The following is a 17,811-nucleotide window of genomic DNA, read 5'->3' on the forward strand; positions in this document are numbered from 1 at the left end:
GAAGCTTTTACTCATCGCTTACCTGGTAACTAGTGAAGCTTTTACTCATCGTTTACCTGGTAACTAGTGAAGCTTTTACTCATCGTTTACCTGGTAACTAGTGAAGCTGAGCACATTTCTGTATATTTAGGGACCCCCTCGATAGCTTCTTTTGTGAGGTGTGTGCTCTAAAAGCTTGCCCATTTTTCCGTTGAGGTACCCTCTTTTTAAGTTATTATTAAGAAAACCTTTTAATTATTATTTAAAGAGATAATTATCATTAAAATAATTATTATCAAAATAATTTCATTATTATTAATCATTGAGAAAGAGCGAGCACGAGAAGGGGGGAGAGGGGCAGAGGGAGGGAGAGAGAGAATATTAAGCAGGCTGTATACTCAGCATGGACCCCAAGGTGGGGCTCGATCCCACAACCCTGGGATCGTGACCTGAGCCCAAACGAAGAGCCGGACTTTTAACCGACTGAGCCACCCGGGTGCCCCGCTTTTAATTGTTGATGGGAATTTGCTTGTGTAATCTGAAAATGAGTCTCTATGGAATACATTCAGCGCAAATATCTCCTTTTCACTCTTGTAATGACATCTTCTAATGAGCAGAAGATCATAATTTCGATATAGCACAATTTACCAGTTTTTTCTCTTCCGTGTTAGTGCTTCTTGTGTGCTGTTTAAGAAACACACTTTGCCTCCTCCGAAGTCACAAAGATGTCCTTCTACGCTTTCTTTTCAAAGCTTTTTTGTTATACCTTCAGACTGAAACCTTCAATCCCTTTGGAACCGATCTTTGCATACGGCGTGAGCTGGAGATCGGTGCACGTTTCCCTCCACGTGAACACCCGGGGGCCTCCCCCACCCCCATTATTGAAAAGCCCACCGTCTCCCCCCTGCACAGCCCGCGTCATCTCCGTCGCAAACGAGCTGTGGGTGCACGTCTGTGCGTGTGTACGTGCGTGTGTGTGGACGTGTGGACACGCTTTCAGAGCTCATGACCTCTTCCACCGGTCAGTTTGTCCTTATACCAGCACCACACTGTCAGAGTCACCGTGGGTTTGTAACGTGTCTTCATTCCGGGGGCACCTACCCTCTCTCTAGTTTCGTTCTCCCCGGCTGCCTTCGTACTTCTGACTCTTCATTTCCAAGTGGATTTTAGAATCAGTGTGTCAGTTTCTACACGATGAAAACTCTGCTGGGATTGGACTGGGATTCCACTGAACCTACACATTAATTGGAGGAGAACTGACCTCTTCACAATCTTGAGGCTTCCAGTAAATGAACACCACCCATTTCTTCATTTAAGCTTTCTTTCTTTTTCTTCTTTTAATTTTTTTTAACGTTTACTTATTTTGTGAGAGACAGAGACAGAGCATGAGCTGGGGAGGGGACAGAGAGAGCGGGGGAGTCACAGATTCCCAAGCAGGCTCCAGGCTCCGAGCTGTCGGCACAGAGCCCGACGCGGGGCTTGAACTCATGAACCACAAGATCACGACCTGAGCCGAAGTCGGACGCTTAACCGACTGAGCCACCCGGGCGCCCCTAAGTTTTCTTTTCCAATTTTGCTCAGTGTAGTTCTCAATGAAAAGGTCTCGCACACGTTTCGTTATTACGTTTGCCTGTAGATATTCGGCGTGCCGGGATGCTACTGTCGCTGTGTAAATGGGAACGGCAGGAGAGGCCCTGTGTCCAAGGCTCCCCGGATCCCCAGCCCACAAAGCCACAAAGAACTCTGTCAGCTCGTCTTCCCCCTGAGACAGCCCAGCCCACCCCAGGGTTCTCACCTCCCCCTAACCTCAGCCCACCTCCCTGACCTCCCTGGTTGCTTGCCTCACCCACTGATGCCCCACCGTGGCCAGTTGCCACAAAGAGGGAGTGCTGGCTCGCGGCACCCCTGCGTCCTTCCCGGAAGGGCAAACTCTGCACCCCTGGATTTTAACTTGTTGAAGACAGTTCCTCCACCCACAGGCTTTGTGGGGCCCCGGGAACCCCCCAGGGCACGGGAAACACTTGTGGCAGAATCTCCCATCAAAGAGCGGAGGGGGCGCGGTGGAGGGAAGGTGCTGTCGGAGGTCCAGGAAGCGAGGTGGGCACAGCGATGGAGTCGGGCCACAGCCTCTGAGCAGAGGGAGGGCAGTGTGGTGTCCTAGTTCTGGTGCCGGCTCAGTCGTCGGTTGCCTGTGCCTCAGTGTCCTCATCTGTATAATGCGGTGAGACAGACGGTCTCTGGGGCTCCCCAGAACCTGAGAGGGCCCACCCACAGGTCAGGAGCTGGGATGGTTCCAGAGCACCATGGTGTGGCAAGGCCAGTCACTTACCAGGAGCCGAGCCCTGTGCTGTCCCCAAGCAAACCAGGGACAGCGGCACCGGCCCATCTCCAAATCGTCCATCCGTTCGCCCTGCCACAGCCAAGGCCACAGCAGACCTGGTCAGATCAGCCGGCTGGGCCAGTCAGATGGGCCACAGGTCCTCATTCAGAAACACCGCTTTCCCCACCGCCACCCTAGGGGTCAGGGGGACTGTGGCTCCCCATCCCTCAAGGGGGCATTCAAGGCCTTTGTGGCTTCCTCTCCTGCCTTGTTGCCCCAGCCCCTCACAGACTCTGAGAAGCCACCCCACTGCCTCTGCCTGCACCCTTCCCTCCGCCAGGACACCTGACCCGGGCTCCCTCTGGCTGTTGGACTCTTACTTATTCCCCAAGGTCCAGCTCACCTGCCACCTCCTCCAGAAGTCGGTGTGGGCACGGGGGGCACAGGAACCATAACATCAACAGGCTCCTTGCCCTTCCCGGAGCTCTTTGATATGAGTCATTTTGTCGTTAGTGATTCATACCTTGGGCTGGGCTTTCAGTCACTCCTGTACTGCCCTGTGTCTGGTTGATGCGAAGCATTGATCGCGCTGGGGGCTCAGGGTGGGGGCACGGAGAGGAATGATAGGTCCTGCCCCTCACTCCCAAATGCCTCGTTCAACACCTGGCCTGGATCTCCCACTTACTATGAGTTGAGGACCAAAGTGCCAGCCATAGGAAGCATGCCCCTGCTCCTGGGGTGACGCCCAGGGCCCTAGAGGGCTCAGACGCACAGACATCTGCACCGAGCGGGGCTAAGACACAGCACGTCAGGGGCCAGGTGTTAGCCCAGACACAGAGAAGCTCTTTTTCCTACGGAAATGGAGCCTGGCAGGCCAGCGCCCTGGCCAGGGCTCCCCCCGCAGCAGGCCAAGCCACGGAAACATGGCAAGCAGACGTCCGGTAGCTGGACTTGGCTGCAGGCTCTGTCCTCAGACGTGTTCTTCAAGCTGTGCCCGCTCCTGGCGAGGGCCAGCGCCCGCCACCTACGGATGCAGGAAGGCCTGTGGGAGTGCCCGGTGCGGAGAGGCTTGGGGCCGCGCGGGCGTTGGGAAGGTGCTGGGACCCACGGGCTCAGGGCCTGAGCGTGAATGACCTTGAGTGGGCCCCCGGCTTCCTCACGTGGTGGAGGCGAGACGCTGGCCTCTCAGGGCACGGTCAGGGGCGCACACACGTCTGCTAGGAAATCCTCAGCGGTGACCGCCCAGCCCCGCCTCACTGGTGCGGGCTCACCGCTGTCACTTACCTCTCGGCGGGCGGGTGCCCGGCCCTGCACCCTTCCCCTCCCCTGCAGCCCAGCCTCCTGCAGAGCCCCCGGCGGCCACACGGCGGCACTGTGGGAGCTCGGCCGCCAGACCCCGGGGCTGGCCAGTCCACCGCGCACAGGGGCCCGGCCGGCTCCTGCACTCCAGCTGGTCACTCGGCCTGCTCCTGCCCCGGGAGGCTGCGGCCTGAGACCCGGTTGAGTTGGGCGCTTCCACTGGACGCTGTCTCTCCCAGGGTGACGTTAATCCGCGCTTCTGGTGCCACTGGGCTCGTTGAACCCACCCTGGTCCATCCAAGGGTCTCCCTGACTTGGGTCTGGGGGAGCCTCATCTTCTTCCATCTAGAAGACGCCAGGTTCCTCTTGCGAATCCTTCCTTCTCTCCCCCTGGGTGACAGGCTGTCTGTCTGCCCATGCCCCCTAGCAGCCTGGACGTTCAGAGGGAGCCACTCGGGGACTTTCTGATGCTGGTCACCAGCAAGAGGAAGTGATGAAATTGCTGTGTGATTTCCATTTCTGACCTACAACACCCCCTGCCCTCCCCAGCCTCCTCCTGACCCACAGACTCCACACCCCACCCTCACAGAACTGTAGCCCCCCGGGGCTCTGGGATGCCCCCTCCCATTTCCCAGATGAGGACCTGAGGCCGTTGACGCCCAGGGTCACGCGGCGCACCGGCCGTGGGGGAACAGGGACCCATTCTCCTAACGGGGAGTCCTGCTCTGATCCAGGGGTGGGGGTAGATAGGTGAGCCCACGGTTCCCCCATCCCCACAGCCACAACGGGGAGGGTGACAGTGATGAAGCAGTGACTACCCCCCTTAGGGCCGAGATCTGCTCCCATGGGCGGTGCCACGCAGGGGCTGTGACCTTGCAGAGGCCCTTAGCCAAGGTTGAGCAGAGCAGGGCACTGGGGGCAGGAGGAAAGGACACGGCTGGGTTCAACTACGAGTCTGAGGTCTTCTGTTAACCAGTGTCCAGCCCTCCGACGGGCTGAGAGTCCCGGGGGGGGAGGCAGGCTTCTGGAAGTCTCCCTGTGCACTGGCCGGACACGCGGACGTCCACCCCCACCCCCACCCCAGGGCCCGGCCACAAATGGCCGGCCAGGAAGGAGGGCCCCTCCGGCCCACAGAGGAGGCCACCCGCGGGGACCTGCAGGGCCGCAGGTGCGGGCCAGGGGTTGCAGACAGGAAGGTCTTGCGGCGGGAAGGGAGGACCTCTCCGGGCCAGACTCAGGCCGGCCGGGAACGGGCAGCGGGCGCCGGTGTCCAGCCCGCACGTCCGCGAGGCCCCGAGAAGCATCCGGGCTGGAGACCAGGCCTCTCCTCCCGGCCCCGCCCCCTCCCGTTCCCCTCCCCCTGCCGCGCCCGCCCCCTCCCTGCCTCCTCCCCTTCCCTTCCCCCTGCTGGGCCTGCCCCTTTCCCTCCCTAGGTTTCCAGGGGGGCGGGGCTGCCCCCCCCACCGCACGGCCCCTCCCCTCCACGCGCCCCCCGCCGCGCCCCCTCCGCTCCAGCTGGGCCTCGGCCCATCGCCGGCACCCGGCCACAGCTGGAACCCATTACGCCCCCAGCGCCTCTCGGGACGTCTCGGCTAATAAGTGACCCTCTGTGAATGTTAGGAATGAGTCAAGTTTATGCCTCGCTGCTGCCTTCCCGTTAGCGGGTGGCGCCTCGGATGCCCGAGGGAGCGGGGGAGGGCGGGGGAGGGCGAAGGGGCAGAGTCGTTCCTGGCCTCGGAGGGAGAGCTTCCTGGAGTTCATGCTCCTTGCAGCGGGAGGGGGGGGGGGCCGGGGCCGGGTCTCGCTACCCCGCTGAGCCTCAGTTTCCCCGCGTGCAAATAAAGGCTTCGGGGCAGACAACGGCTGAGCCCTTTCGGCCGCCTTTCCTCCCAGGAGGACAGGAGGGGCCATTGATGGTCTTGGCACCCTTTCCTTGCTTGGCCCGGAACGGGAAGCAGGCACATCGTCCCCTGCCCCCAAAGCAGGCTTCTCACCTCCCACCCAGAGCAATACTGGAGGGGGTCATCTGGGGGCAACGGTGGGTAAGGGGGCCTCCCCAAGACCCCCCAGCTGACTCAGATTCAAGCACCCCTGAGAAGTAAGGCTCCAGCCTGAAGAAGGGCTGGGCCCCGGGTGAACCAGAAGTGGGGCCCTCACTCCAGCCAGAGGGCATGGAGGTCAGTCCCCGGCATTTGCTCAGCGGCTGCCCAGCAACTGGGCTGCTGTTGGGGATCAGAGCGGGGACTTACCAGGTGTCACTCCGGAGGCCGGGTCTTGGGGTGACTCTTGGCGACCTGGTCCTGATTGAAGAGGCCTCGCGTCTGGGGAGAATTTGAGGTCGTGTGTGCAGAAGAGACCAGACTCTGATCTCAGGAAGAAGGAACGTGGGGGTTGTGGGGGGGAATGTACCAAGGCAGCGGGCTGGGCAGGGCAGGGGTGCACCCAGGAAGCCCTCCAGCCAGGCCCTGAGGTTCAGAGCCAGGTAGACAAGTCTGAACCTGGAGAAGGTCTTCAGGGAGAGCTGGGGGGAGCTCAGAGGAGGGAGGGGACAGGCGGAAGGAGGCTGTTTGGTGGTCATTCACCAGGACCCCGGGCTGGGAGGGAGAGATGGGGAGTCAGGGGGCCAGGAGCAGGGGTCCTGGGAAGCTGGAGGAAGGATGAGTCTGGGCACACGGTGATGAGTTCGAGAGGCCTGGGAATGGGGCAGGGAGTGATAGGAGGACCTGGTTGGCAGCCCTGGAGAGTCGTGGGGAGCAGACATCTGTCTCCAGAACTCCCGGGAAGCATCCGGTGACCTTGTCACATCAAGACCTCTCATGTCCATAGTGAAGTGCTGTTTCACAGGCCCCTGAACATCCTTCCCATGGGCGGTGCCACAATCAGACATGGCAAGAAGGGCACCCCCAGGCCCTCCCCCAGCTCTGCCCACCTCACGATGCAACGAATCCCCAGGGCCGAGGCAGTGTGCCAGCTCAGAGCCCAAGACCTCCCAACACCAGCCTCTGGGCATCCGGGACCCTGGGATTTCCTGCCCACTGCCAGGCCTCTTCAGACCTCTCCCACGGCAGTCAGCGGCTCTGGACTGGCCAGGGGGGAAGGCCGTCCTCACTACCCTCCCACAGCCCACCCCTCGGTTCCCATCCTGCCCTCTCCCAGGGCCCACCCGCGCCCTTCCCGGCGGGCAGGGTGAAGCCCCAGGCAGCTGGCCATGCCCTAAAGGGAGGCGGGTGGGTGGTCTCAGGTCCTTACCAGTCCTCCCAGCAACCCAGGCCGTGAAGGTGGAGACTGTGTGGGCAGCTGGGTGGGTCGTTGTGTCCCGTGGGCCAGAGCAAGGGCGCCTGCCTGCCAGCGCCCTGCAGAGGCCCACTGGGGACACCCAGCCCTGCCCTCACAGAGGGGGAGCAGGGCCAGAGGGCAGCGCACAGTGGCCACCGAGGCCAGGTGCTGTCCTGGTCACCGGTGCTCAGGGCACTACCAGGACAGGCAGGTGCCCTCCCACCTTACAGGTAGAGAAACCAGGGCGTGTGCTCTGGATGACAGCCTCACCCAGGCCTCAGGGGCACTTTGCTGCCGCCCTGGGGGAGCTCTGCGGTACCCCCCACTAACTCCGATGGGCGCGTGGGGCTATTTGGCGGCTGTCCAGGAAACTGCCAGCCCCCGGTGTCTCTCTGGACGGCTGTTTTTCAGAGGCTGGAGGACACCGTCTTGAGTCCCATGGCCAGCAGAGAAGACCGGGCACTGACCGTGCGTGGGGAAGGCTGGCCGGCTTTGCCCACCCCTGTGCCCGCCCGAATCCGTGAGATCGTAGCTGGCAGCCTGAAGGACGAACCACACCAAGGTGACGGGAGGTGGTAGGGGTGACGGTGGGGGTGGGGGTGGGCACCGGGGGAGCCACAGAGCCCTGAGCTGGAGGCTGGCTGGGTGTACCAAGCCCCCGCTCAGCTGGCCCCTCCCGGCCTGTCATCATCTTCCAGTGCGATGGGGCACAGAGCCACACCCTCCCACGGGGTCAGCCACGGGGGTCGTGTGTCCGTGCCCACCGTGTGTTTTACGGCTAGCCCGCAAGGACTGTCCGGTGCTGCATTTGTGTTTGTGGCACATTCGCGACCGCCAGTCTGGACTTCGTCCGTATTTGTTCTTCATTTGATGAGTGAAAATCCTGAAGGCTGACACTCGGGAGGCACAGGTGCTGAGCAGCCCCCCCACCCCCGACCTCTGCTCACCCAGCCCGAGGGCCCCCTAGGGCCAGCGCTTTGCAGGGACTGGCTCCAGGCTGGGTCCCCGTGTCACGGCCGCCCAACTGGCCAGGCCACTTGGCCCTACCTAGTGCTTGTGACTCCCTCACGTGTGGGTCCCAAGACCCCTCGCCATAGTGAGGGTCTGTCCCGCCCCCCGAGGGAACCAGTGGTTCACCGGGTATATGGTAAGGAAAAGGAAACTCCACTGTGCACTTAGAAAAGCAACTTCCTACTCGGATGAGATCCGGTTACCCCAGATCAGCAGTTGTCACTGCTTCACAGGGCGTGGGGGGACCCGCCGTGCAGGCCTCGCCCACACCCTCGCTTGAATTGGCTTGGGGCGGTACTGGGGTCAAAGGCAGGAGGTCAGTAGCACGTCCACCAACAGGAGAGGGAGGGAGGCCTCGAGCACGAAGTCCACGTCCCCCACACCGGGGGTCTCCCGGGTCAGAACTGGGACCCCCGCTGGAAGATGGGGGCAGGCCGGCAGCGAGAGCCCAGTGGCCGGCCCACGGCCCCACCGTGGAGAGACAGTGCGCCGTGGCTGAGCAGGTGGGGGGCCCCGGTCCGGCCCCCCGGGCTGACCCTGGGGCCGCACCTGCGCAGGGCTGCAGGAGCCGCCGGCCGTGTCAGCAGGGGTGCAGGAGGAGAACGAGCGTCTGCAGGGGGAGCTGTCCAGGCTGGGGGAGCTGCTGGCCCAGGCAGACGCAGAGCAGGACCAACTGGCCGGCAGGTACCACGCGGTCAGTGCGCGGGTAAGTGCGTGCGCCAGGCACGCGGCGGACGGGGGTGGCGGACCGGCCTGTGGCGAGGCGGTCACCTGTTGGGACTGGCGGCCAGACCGGTGGGACCATCGCCAAGTCTCGGGACACAGAAGGACAGTTCGTCGGCCACGGACACAAACGGCAGACGGGAAAACAGGCTGGAGGCGGGAGGGCGAGAATAGGAGGGGCGTCCAGGCCCCGCTGCCCCCGAAAGTCCCCCCTAGATCTCACAGCCCGGCTGAGGACATTGACTCGTGCCCTGGCCACCTGGGGGATTTGTGGGGGCAGCCTGGTCAGTCCTGAGCCCTCAGCTCCGGCACCTCACCTTTGGGGTCTGCTGACGAATTGGCCCCAACACTCAGACAGAGCTTCTAGAGGATTGGCTCCCCCCCCCACCCCCGACCTCTACCTTTTCCTGACAGCCGAGGCCAGCACAGACCTCAGAGGACACCTGTGACCCCCTGGGTCCTCCACCTTGGCCCCCTGGGCATCCACAATGCCTGCGGCCACAGCAAGAGACCATTTGGTTGTAAGGTGTGGAGGTGGGGAGGGCCCCCTATTGTGTGGACGGGGAAACCGTGGCGGCTAGGTGAAGAAACTTGCCAGGCCAGACCCTCCTCCCGGTGTCTGCGGCTTCTGAGGCAGGACTGGGCTAGGGATGCTCCGTGTGGGGTGCTCAGAGACCCTGGCATGTCTGGCTCGGCCCCCACCCCTGCAGTTTTCGGAGTCCTCCTTGCCCTACGTGGCGGGATAGATGACCCCACTTTCCAGATGTGGAAACTGAGGCTCAGAGCAGGCCAGAGTTGCCCAGGGCCGTGCTGCCAGTGTTGGAGCTGAGACCTGAACCAGGGTCCCGCCCTTTCTCCAGCACGACCAGTGACCGGTGCCAACTGCCCAAGGGCCCTAGGCTGGCCTCGTGTCCCCTGGGATGCCCGGGGCTGCCAGAAATAGGTGGCATCCGCAGCCCCCAGACTAAACACCTGCTCCCACTGCTGCCCCCACCCCTAGCGAGGCCCTCAGGGCAGGACCACGAGGGCCCTCCTCGCCCCCCGTCAGGGCCAGGAGTACATCAGTGAGCTCGCCTGCCCTCCCTGGCGGTCTGTGGCCTCGGCCCAGTCGTGGGGGTGGGGGGCCTTCCTAGCACAGGGTGGGGAGATGTTGGGAACCAGCGGTGGGAATAGAAGCCAGAAATCCTGCGGACAGATTAGTAAGCCTCATGAGTCAGAACTGAACTCCCAGACCCCGCAGCTCGGCGGACATGTCAGGCTCCCGCGGGCATCTCAGCCTCCCCTTGGGCAGGCGCCAGCAGGGGCCAGGCCCCCCTCCGCGTTACCCCCAAGCAGATGGCGGGGTGGGGTGGGGGTCAGGGTGGCGGTGGCACTGCTTGGTGGGCATCTCCATCCCAGTTGGCATCCCCACAGCCCCTGCCCCGGCCTCTTGGCTCCGCTGGGCTCTCCGGCCCGCCCTCCCTCGTCCTACTGGTGGCCTCCAGGCTCTCCCGGCCTTCCCGTAGCTCGGCCCCCCACCAGCCTGCCTGCTCGGCCCGACGGCCCCTCCCCGGACACCCCCAGTGTGCTCTGGGTCAGCACATCTAGGGGCAGCCCCCAGCACCTCTGTTCCCCTTGGAGCTCTAGGGTCCCCGTGTGCTTGGGCTCCAGCAGGGAGCCAAGAAGGATGCAGACTCTGGGCAGGCCTGGTCCAGCTTAGAGGACTCCCCTCCCCACCAGGCCGCTCAGGGTGGGCGTGGTCCCTGCCACGTGCCGGAGGAGGCACTGGCAACACATTCCAGCACAGGCGGTGGGCACGGCTGGAGGGGCGGGACCCCACACGCACTCTCTGTTAGGGGGCTGACCCCAGGCCTGCTCTGCAATTCAGCCATGCTGCCTGCCCTTTATGAACCGGGCCCCGAGGCCCCCTTCTCAGCCAGCCACGGGCCCTGGGCACGTGGTCAGGTGTGAACGCCCGCCCATCGGACCCACTATGGCAGGGGGGGGGGGGCCTGAGCTTCAGCAGACCCAGCCGTACCTGGACCCCAACCCCGCTGGGGCCTGAGGGGAGCCGTCTCTGCCACCTGTGGGAGGGCTCGGTGCCACAGCCGCCCTGCCTGCTGGCGAGGTGGGTCACAGTCGCTCTCCAGCTACAGGCCCGTCTGGAGACCACCGAGGCTCGGCTGCGGAGGTCGGAGCTGGAGCACAGCGCGGACCTGGAGGAGGCCCTGGGCCGTTTGGAGGCCGCTGAGCAGAGGTGAGCTGGGTGGATGCGGCAGCCGGGGCCACAGGGAACTCGGCCATCACCCCCAGAGGCGGCAGACCCCGCTGTGCCTTGGGGCTGTTGGCCAGTCTCTTCCCAGAGTGACTCCAGGTCAAATTTGCCCGTGGGAGGTGGCCACAGGCTTGGGTGGACAGGGCAGGGTGGGCAGAGGGCCGGCCTGCTGTGGGCCTCGGGCGTGGGGTGCAGGCCCCCCAGGTCTGAGGGTCCCCCCGGCCCTGCTCCCCCACGTCTGCCTCCTCCCGGCCCCGACGCCTGCCGAGGCTGCCACTCTGGCGGGTCCCCTGAGCTGACTGTGGCCCGTGGTTGGCACAGCCAGTCCGGGGTCCCTGGGGGTGCTGCCCTCAACCCCAGCCTTCTTCACACTCTGGCCCTGACTCCCAGGCCCCTTAGGTGCCAAGCCACTCTGACGTCATGGTCAGGGGCTCATCCGTTCACTGTCGGCAAGCATGGGTCATGGCCCGGCACCCCCAGGGGTAACCTCAGCCCTCCAGAGGTGGCCCCCGAACCCCCAGGCTCCAGGACACCATCCCTGGAAAGGGAGAACATGTCTCCACACTGCAGGGAGGGCAGCCAGTGGGGCTGAGCCCCTGAGCACGGCTGCGTCTCCAGACCTGGGGGAGGTTAGGACACGTGTGGACTACTTCCCGTTACTTGCTCTGTCCTCGGGGACTCTGGAAAAAGAAGGAAAGTGCTGGGAAGCGTTTGGAAAACCAGTTTTCCAAAAACAGCGGGGGGGGGGGGGGTTGGGGGGGAGGGACGGGGGGGGGGGGGGGCGGAGGTGGGAGGTAATAACCCAGGAGGAGGGTGATGCCTGAGTTGCAAAGAGGAACAGAGAAGGTCTTTTCTGTGGCCCCGAAGCCTGGCTGGGAGGGCTGGCTCTTGGATACCGGCTCCACCCAGCTCGGCTGCTTTCATGGAGAAAGGCCTCCAGGGTAACAGGGGGGCTGCCGCCTTCGGGGGATGGGGGGGCATGCCTGACTCCCTCTCTGCATTGCCCTGCCCCTTCCCCCCAGGCCCGTCCCTCAGCTCCCAGCGCTGCCCCTCTGAGCAGTCTGTCTGAGGGCTCCCCTCGGCACGAGGGACGGAGACGGCCGAGGTGGTACGCTTGTGGACGCGGCCAGGAGAGTCCGTGTTGCGGGGGAGGGAGAGCAGGCATCCCAGAGAAGGAGGAGGGGGCCAGGGTGGCACTCAGAAATTGGCCCCGGTTTGGGGAGCCATCGGGGACTCATTGCAGGTGGCCAGTGCCGCTCAGGAGCGGTTGCGGCCTTCGGGCCTGAGCTGGGTCGGCTGGGTCTCAGGGAGCCTTTCTAGAAGCCCCGGGCCGTGGCCGAGCTGCTGTGGTGTCTGCCCGTCCAGGAGCACGGGGCTCTCCCAGGTGAACACCCTTCTGCGGGAACAGCTGGGGCACATGAAGAAGGCCAACGACAGGCTGGCCGAGGAGCTGGCCAGGACGACGGACGGCGTACTCCATCTTCGGAGCCAGCTGGAGCTGAGGGAGGCACGGCGCCGGGCGGAGACACAGGTGCTTTGCCCGCTTCTGCCCGTCGGCGGGGGACACCTGATCTGGTGCTTTGGCTGGCGGTAGGGGTAGGCAGTGGGGACCAGGACAGGGCGAATTGGCTCCCACTGTGGTTCCCCTCCCACCCCTCCCCCGGGGGCAAGGCCGCCGACCTCCTGCCGCACCATGTTCGGCCTTCGGCTGGGCCCCTGCAGTCTACTTTGTGGGGGGCGCTAGGGTAAGGAGACCCTTCCTTGAGAAAAGGCGAGCAGGACCCCAAGAACAGACTTGGAAAGTAGAACAAGGTCACAGGGCCACGTCCTGCCCCATTTTTGAGAGAGGTGGTCTCCGGGGGCCCGACTCCTTGCCGTGTCCGGACTGCAAGGGCGGGGGCCACACCATTGCTCCCAGCCCGTGGCCAGGGCCAGCAGGGCCCCCTGCTGTGACCTTGCCCCCTGTCAGTTTTCTGAATCCCTAAGTCCTTCCGGGGGCTCAGGGCACAGTGCTCCAGGCACAGCCTCAGCCGGTGGTCACCAATGGCAAGACCCCTGGCGGGAGCCGGGGCAGATGCCTGACACAGATGATGCCCCCCCCAGGTCTCCCCACAATAGGCTGGTGAGCACTGAGTGAAAAGAGACCTTCGTGCGCTGATGTGTCACTGGACCCCGGCCCTGGAAAGGGGCGTGGCCGGGGGCAAGGCAGGCCTCTGTAGCTGCAGCCATCCCTAAAGGGGCGCCGGTGTCCCCACGGCCTTCCCCCTGTCCTCTGCAGGCAGGCACCACTGGCAGGATTCCTCCCAGACGCTGCCTGGAAAACGGCCTCCTCCAGGGAAAGGAGGCCGAGATGGCCCCTGCGGGCCTGGGCCTCAGGCCGACCCTACACAGACATCCCTCCGCAAGCCCCCCGGTCACTGCACCTCCCACCAGGGAGCAGGTGGGGGGCCCCTGTGCCCAGCCCTCTGTGGCTGCTGTTGCCATCAGAGGCTGGGGGTGCCCCCTGCTGCACAGAAGGGGAGGGCGCCAGGCAGGCCGCCCCAGGCGTAATCAAGGGTGTGTGTCACTCAGAGGGCCACGTCCATCATCACATCACAGGGAGGAGCTAATGGCAGGACCCCACCCCCACCCATGAGGCAGGGGGCGTGTTCGAGGCAGCCCCTCCTCCTCCTCTCGCTGCCAGCTTGTGACCGCTGAGTGGAAACAAGGCCCCTGGGTCTCAAGTTGGGTTTGTCGAGGGTCTTCATCTCCCCCTCCTCCTCGTCCTTGAAAGGACGTCCCGCTGGTCAGCGGGTGTTTTCTCCCAGTGCTTTAAAGACCCTTTGTCTCTGTCTCCTCCCCCGTCGCCGCCCAGCGCTCAGCTCCAGGCGCCTGTGACTCCGTGGGACTCCTCGCACAGGCGATCTGTCCTCTCCCCTGGCTGCCGGAAGATCCCGCTTTGACTTTGCTGCTCTGCAGTTTTTACTAGCGTGTGTCTATGTGCAGCTTTCTGTTTGCTTATCCTGCCTCGGATTCACCAGGGTTCTGTGTCTTCTGTTATTTTTGGAAAGTAGCGCTTCCCCCTCTGAGCCCTGCCCGTGCTCACGCTCTCTCCTCCCCGACTTGGTGGCTCCGCCCACAGCCATCTGAACCTTCGTGTCTGCTTTCTTTGTGTCACCCTGGCTTATATTCTAGATAATTTCTTCAAATATACCTACTTGGTCAGTAATTTTGTCTTTGGCGTCCAATTTCTGTTAAACCTGCCTGCTTTGCTTAAATCCCAAATACTGTGTTTTTCATCTTTAAGGATTCTGGTTGATTCTTTTCCAAATATCTTACACTTAACTCATGGTCAAGCTCCTGGTTTACTTGCTGATGCAAATTAAGTAGTTATGTTCCAAGCTGTGCCTGATGTTCTGACGTCCAAGTTCTTTAAGGTTAGTGCTGTTTCCTTGTGTCTTTGGTGATTTAAAAAAAAATTTCTTAAACCAAAAGCTGCTTATTTTTCTCGCAACTTTGTGAAAGTTCTTCGAAACCTAGAGTGGATGTGGCATCTTCCAGAAAGGATTTCCGTTTACTTCTGACAAGTACCCGGGGCTCTAACGGTCTTTGGACCTGTTAGAATTGAAGCAAATTTTCAACCTGAGTTTTTTTTTAAACCGCCCAGGTTATGTGAATCCAGGTGGCATAAAGGCTGATGTGTGGTTCCAAATCCAGAGGGGAGATTTTTTTCCTTCCTGTCTTACCATTCAGGCTGCTGTCACAGAACACCACAGACCGGGGGTTGGAGAGGGGTGCTATGTTACGCTAACGTTTATCTCTCACGGTTCCGGAAGCAGGAAAGCCACGATCAAGGTGGGGGACTGTTCAGTGTGTGATGCTCCCCGGGTCGGAGACAGCACCTTCTCCCCGTAACCACACACGGTGGAGGGGGCGAGGGAGCGCTCTGGGGCCCTTTCATAAGGGCACTAACTCCATCATGAGGACGGAGCCTGAAAGCCCCACCTCCAAATACAGTCCCACCGGGGATTAGGTTTCCGCATAGGACTTTCAGGGGACACAAACATTCTGTGTCCCCTGTGCCTTCTCGCAGTGCCCTGTGGGCAGGGCTGTGAGCACGTGTGAGTGCGGACGTGTGCACCTGTGTGTCCTGCTCAGTCAGCTCCGGCACACCCTCCAGAGAGATCTCATTCACGAGCGTGGGCAGACTCCACCTCTGGATGGGCGCCACGCTTTCCTCTGCATCCCGAGCCCCTGTGGTCAAGGAGGCACGTTCAAGTTGCTCAATTTGGCAAGAGGCTGGCTGCCGATGTTCCTCTCAAGTTCCTGACCTCGCCGGTTTCTGGCCTCAGTGCTCCCTAGCGTGTGGGTCAGGGGTCCCTGCCCGAGCGCTCCCTACCACGAGGGCCAGCCCAGCCTGCACTCAGGGAGCTGCGAAGCCTGGAATCTGATGTAGCTAATCGCTGTTATTGGACAGGCCCGTCCAGGCATCCGGTACTGCAAGGCATGTCTGATCCCTGCTCTTTGCTGATCACAATGGGGTTTGGGAGGTGCAGTGCGAGTGCACAGAGGACCCCGGCCCCGGGCACGAAGGGGCTTTCCCTACAGAAGGCATACAGGGCTTGGGTGGGGGGGACCTCAGATGTGGGGTCAGGACAGGGGTTGCAGCAGAGGCTCTGTGAAGGTTGGGGAGTGTGTGGGTCTTGAGAGCTGGGAAAGGTGAGGTCACTCTGTGTCAGGAAGCAGCCAGGCTGCGCTGTGACAGGCAGGGGACAGAGGAGTGTGGGAAAGCACTGGGCATGCGGTGAGCCCTCTGGGGGTCCCGGAAGTCAGCACTCAGGACGCAGCCCAGGGACCAGGGACAGGGAAGGTGGCATGGAGACTCAGGACGCCGGGGCTTCAGCTCAGTTCTCTGAAAGGCTGGTGCCACTGGCCACACATGGCTCTGTCCGGTTCCCGCTTCCACTCTCCCCTCTTCCCCCGCCCCCCCGCAGTCCTGCTGTAGCCTCCTCCTCCGCCATTACTCCCCATTCACTCTGCCCCGTCTTAGCGGGCGGCTTCCCCACTGCCTCGCCGTGCGCTCTGAGTGGTAGAGGCTTCTGTGTCCCTGGACGTGTTGGGGACCCCCGAGAGGGACAGCTGCTGTCCTGGTGCTGGAGGAAGGGGGGAAACCTGGCCTCCCCGCCCCCCCTCATGCTGGGAGTGGGGTGGCTGCTGAGGGTCGCCAAGTACCTCCCACCCCGGCGGGGAGACCAGGCTGGGTGAGTCCCAGGTCGGGGCAGGAGCTGGATGCGACCCCCTCCCCAGGTCCGCGAGGTGGGGGAGTGAGCACTGCCCCCTGGAGCAGGGGATCTGCACCTTTTGGGAAGACGAGCCCCTGGGAAAGGGGGCTGCAGAGCCACAGGTGATATGGGTGTGCTCCCCACAGAGGATCCGGGAGAGGCGGTGTGGAGAGGCCGGTGGGGTTGCAGGCTGCACTCGCCTCGCACGCCTGAGCAGACTAGGCCTCTTGCTCGCAGATCCGGCGCACACGCTCGGGGGGGTCCCAGGACTTCCTCCTCCTGTGGAGACAGGTCACCGCACTCCGCGTACAGCTGGCCGAGCTGCGCACAACCGCAGAGAGGTAACGCCATAGGGTCCACCGGGCGGTGGGGGAGATGGGGCGTCCGGACCCGTCTGGACCTCGCACTGGCCCCACAGGTGCGGTGAACAGGCAGGAGGGGCGGGTGGCGGGGGGAGAAGCAAGAATGGACAGACCAAGATGGACAAGGGTGCAGGGGAGAGAGGCCAGCGGGGGGGCCGCCGCAGAGGGGGGAGCCTCAGGGGCCCTGGGATCCCTCCGGCACCTCACACAGGTCTGACCTGGGAGCCTCGGGGTACAAGTCGGCACCCCCATTCGCACAGGGGGAGGCTGAGGGTCAGAGGGCCGGCGTCCTGATGGAGGCAGACAGCCCGCCCGGTCTGGCCTGGCCCGGCCCCCGCTCGCCGTCCCTGGCTGTGACGAGGGGACGGTGCACACCTGGTGGTGGGGGCTTCTCCTGAGGATGGCCGGGGAGGGGGCTGCCGTGGTAGAGGGCGGGCCGATGTGACCGGATCCTGCCCTCCCCCCGGACGGTCCCGAGGCTCAGCAGGGGGTGCTGCTCTGGTCTCCCAGGGCTCTCACCGACATGCGCGCGGAGATGGCCAGGACAGCCGGGCGCCTGCAAACGGCCTGCCTGGCCCTGGGCTCCAGGCTGCGGCTGGCGGCCAGCAGTGCGGCGGGCGCCCTGGAGCAGCGGCTGCGGGACCAGGTGCGGGAGACGCTGCAGCTGCAGGGCCGCTGGGACGCAGAGAAGGTGGCGCTCCAGGCCAGGTGGGTGCTGGGGGCCCGAGGGTGGACGGAGGCGGGGGAAGGGCCACCCCGCCCTGTCCTGTCTCCCGGGCGGCTGCCGGTTCTGAGACTCAGGCCCGTGGCCCGTGCACAGCTTTGCCTCCTGATCTGCACCCAGCATCCTGCTTCTCCCACCCTGCTGGCAGCCCAGGGACGGTCCCCAGGTCACTGGGCTCACGCGACCCTAACCCACCCCCCCGAGGCCAAGGTACAGCTCCCGACATCCGAGGGCTTCCGTGAACACTGCAGCGGGCATGTCTCTGCTGTTCCCAGAAGGGAAACTTTCAGGCCTAAGAGCACCTTCCTGCAAAGGGGGGACGCCTGCTTTGAGACAGACCATTTAAGAAGCTGAGGCAGGTGGAGGTGGAGTCTGTGAGTAAGCACAGAAGGTTCTGGACACAGAACCCACGTCTGCAGCTCAGAAATCTCTTGAGAGCAGCTTCAGCAGGAAATGGGGGGACAGCTCCCTGGGGAGGCCTCACCTACCGGCCCCAGGGCACAGTTCCACAGAACCGAGGGGTCTGGGGCTCCCTTGGCCACAAACACCTGCCAGGCTGAGGGGAAGAAAGCTGTCCCGCCCTCAGGGGGTGAGTTGAGTGA

At 63.2% G+C, this 17,811-nt stretch overlaps 1 protein-coding gene across 1 annotated transcript in view; it reads left to right on the plus strand.

The window, feature by feature from the left end:
• Positions 1-17,811, plus strand: part of CROCC2 (ciliary rootlet coiled-coil, rootletin family member 2) — a 70,943-nt gene that overhangs the window by 5,346 nt on the left and 47,786 nt on the right. The window contains exons 2-7 of the mRNA XM_042993938.1: positions 7,286-7,436; positions 8,443-8,591; positions 10,738-10,844; positions 12,228-12,393; positions 16,361-16,464; positions 16,996-17,193. Coding sequence (XP_042849872.1) covers positions 7,286-7,436; positions 8,443-8,591; positions 10,738-10,844; positions 12,228-12,393; positions 16,361-16,464; positions 16,996-17,193 — 875 coding nt within the window. The remainder of the gene's footprint in view (positions 1-7,285; positions 7,437-8,442; positions 8,592-10,737; positions 10,845-12,227; positions 12,394-16,360; positions 16,465-16,995; positions 17,194-17,811) is intronic.

The sequence above is a fragment of the Panthera tigris genome, chromosome C1, assembly GCF_018350195.1.
Source record: "Panthera tigris isolate Pti1 chromosome C1, P.tigris_Pti1_mat1.1, whole genome shotgun sequence".
Taxonomy (NCBI): Eukaryota; Metazoa; Chordata; class Mammalia; order Carnivora; family Felidae; genus Panthera; species Panthera tigris.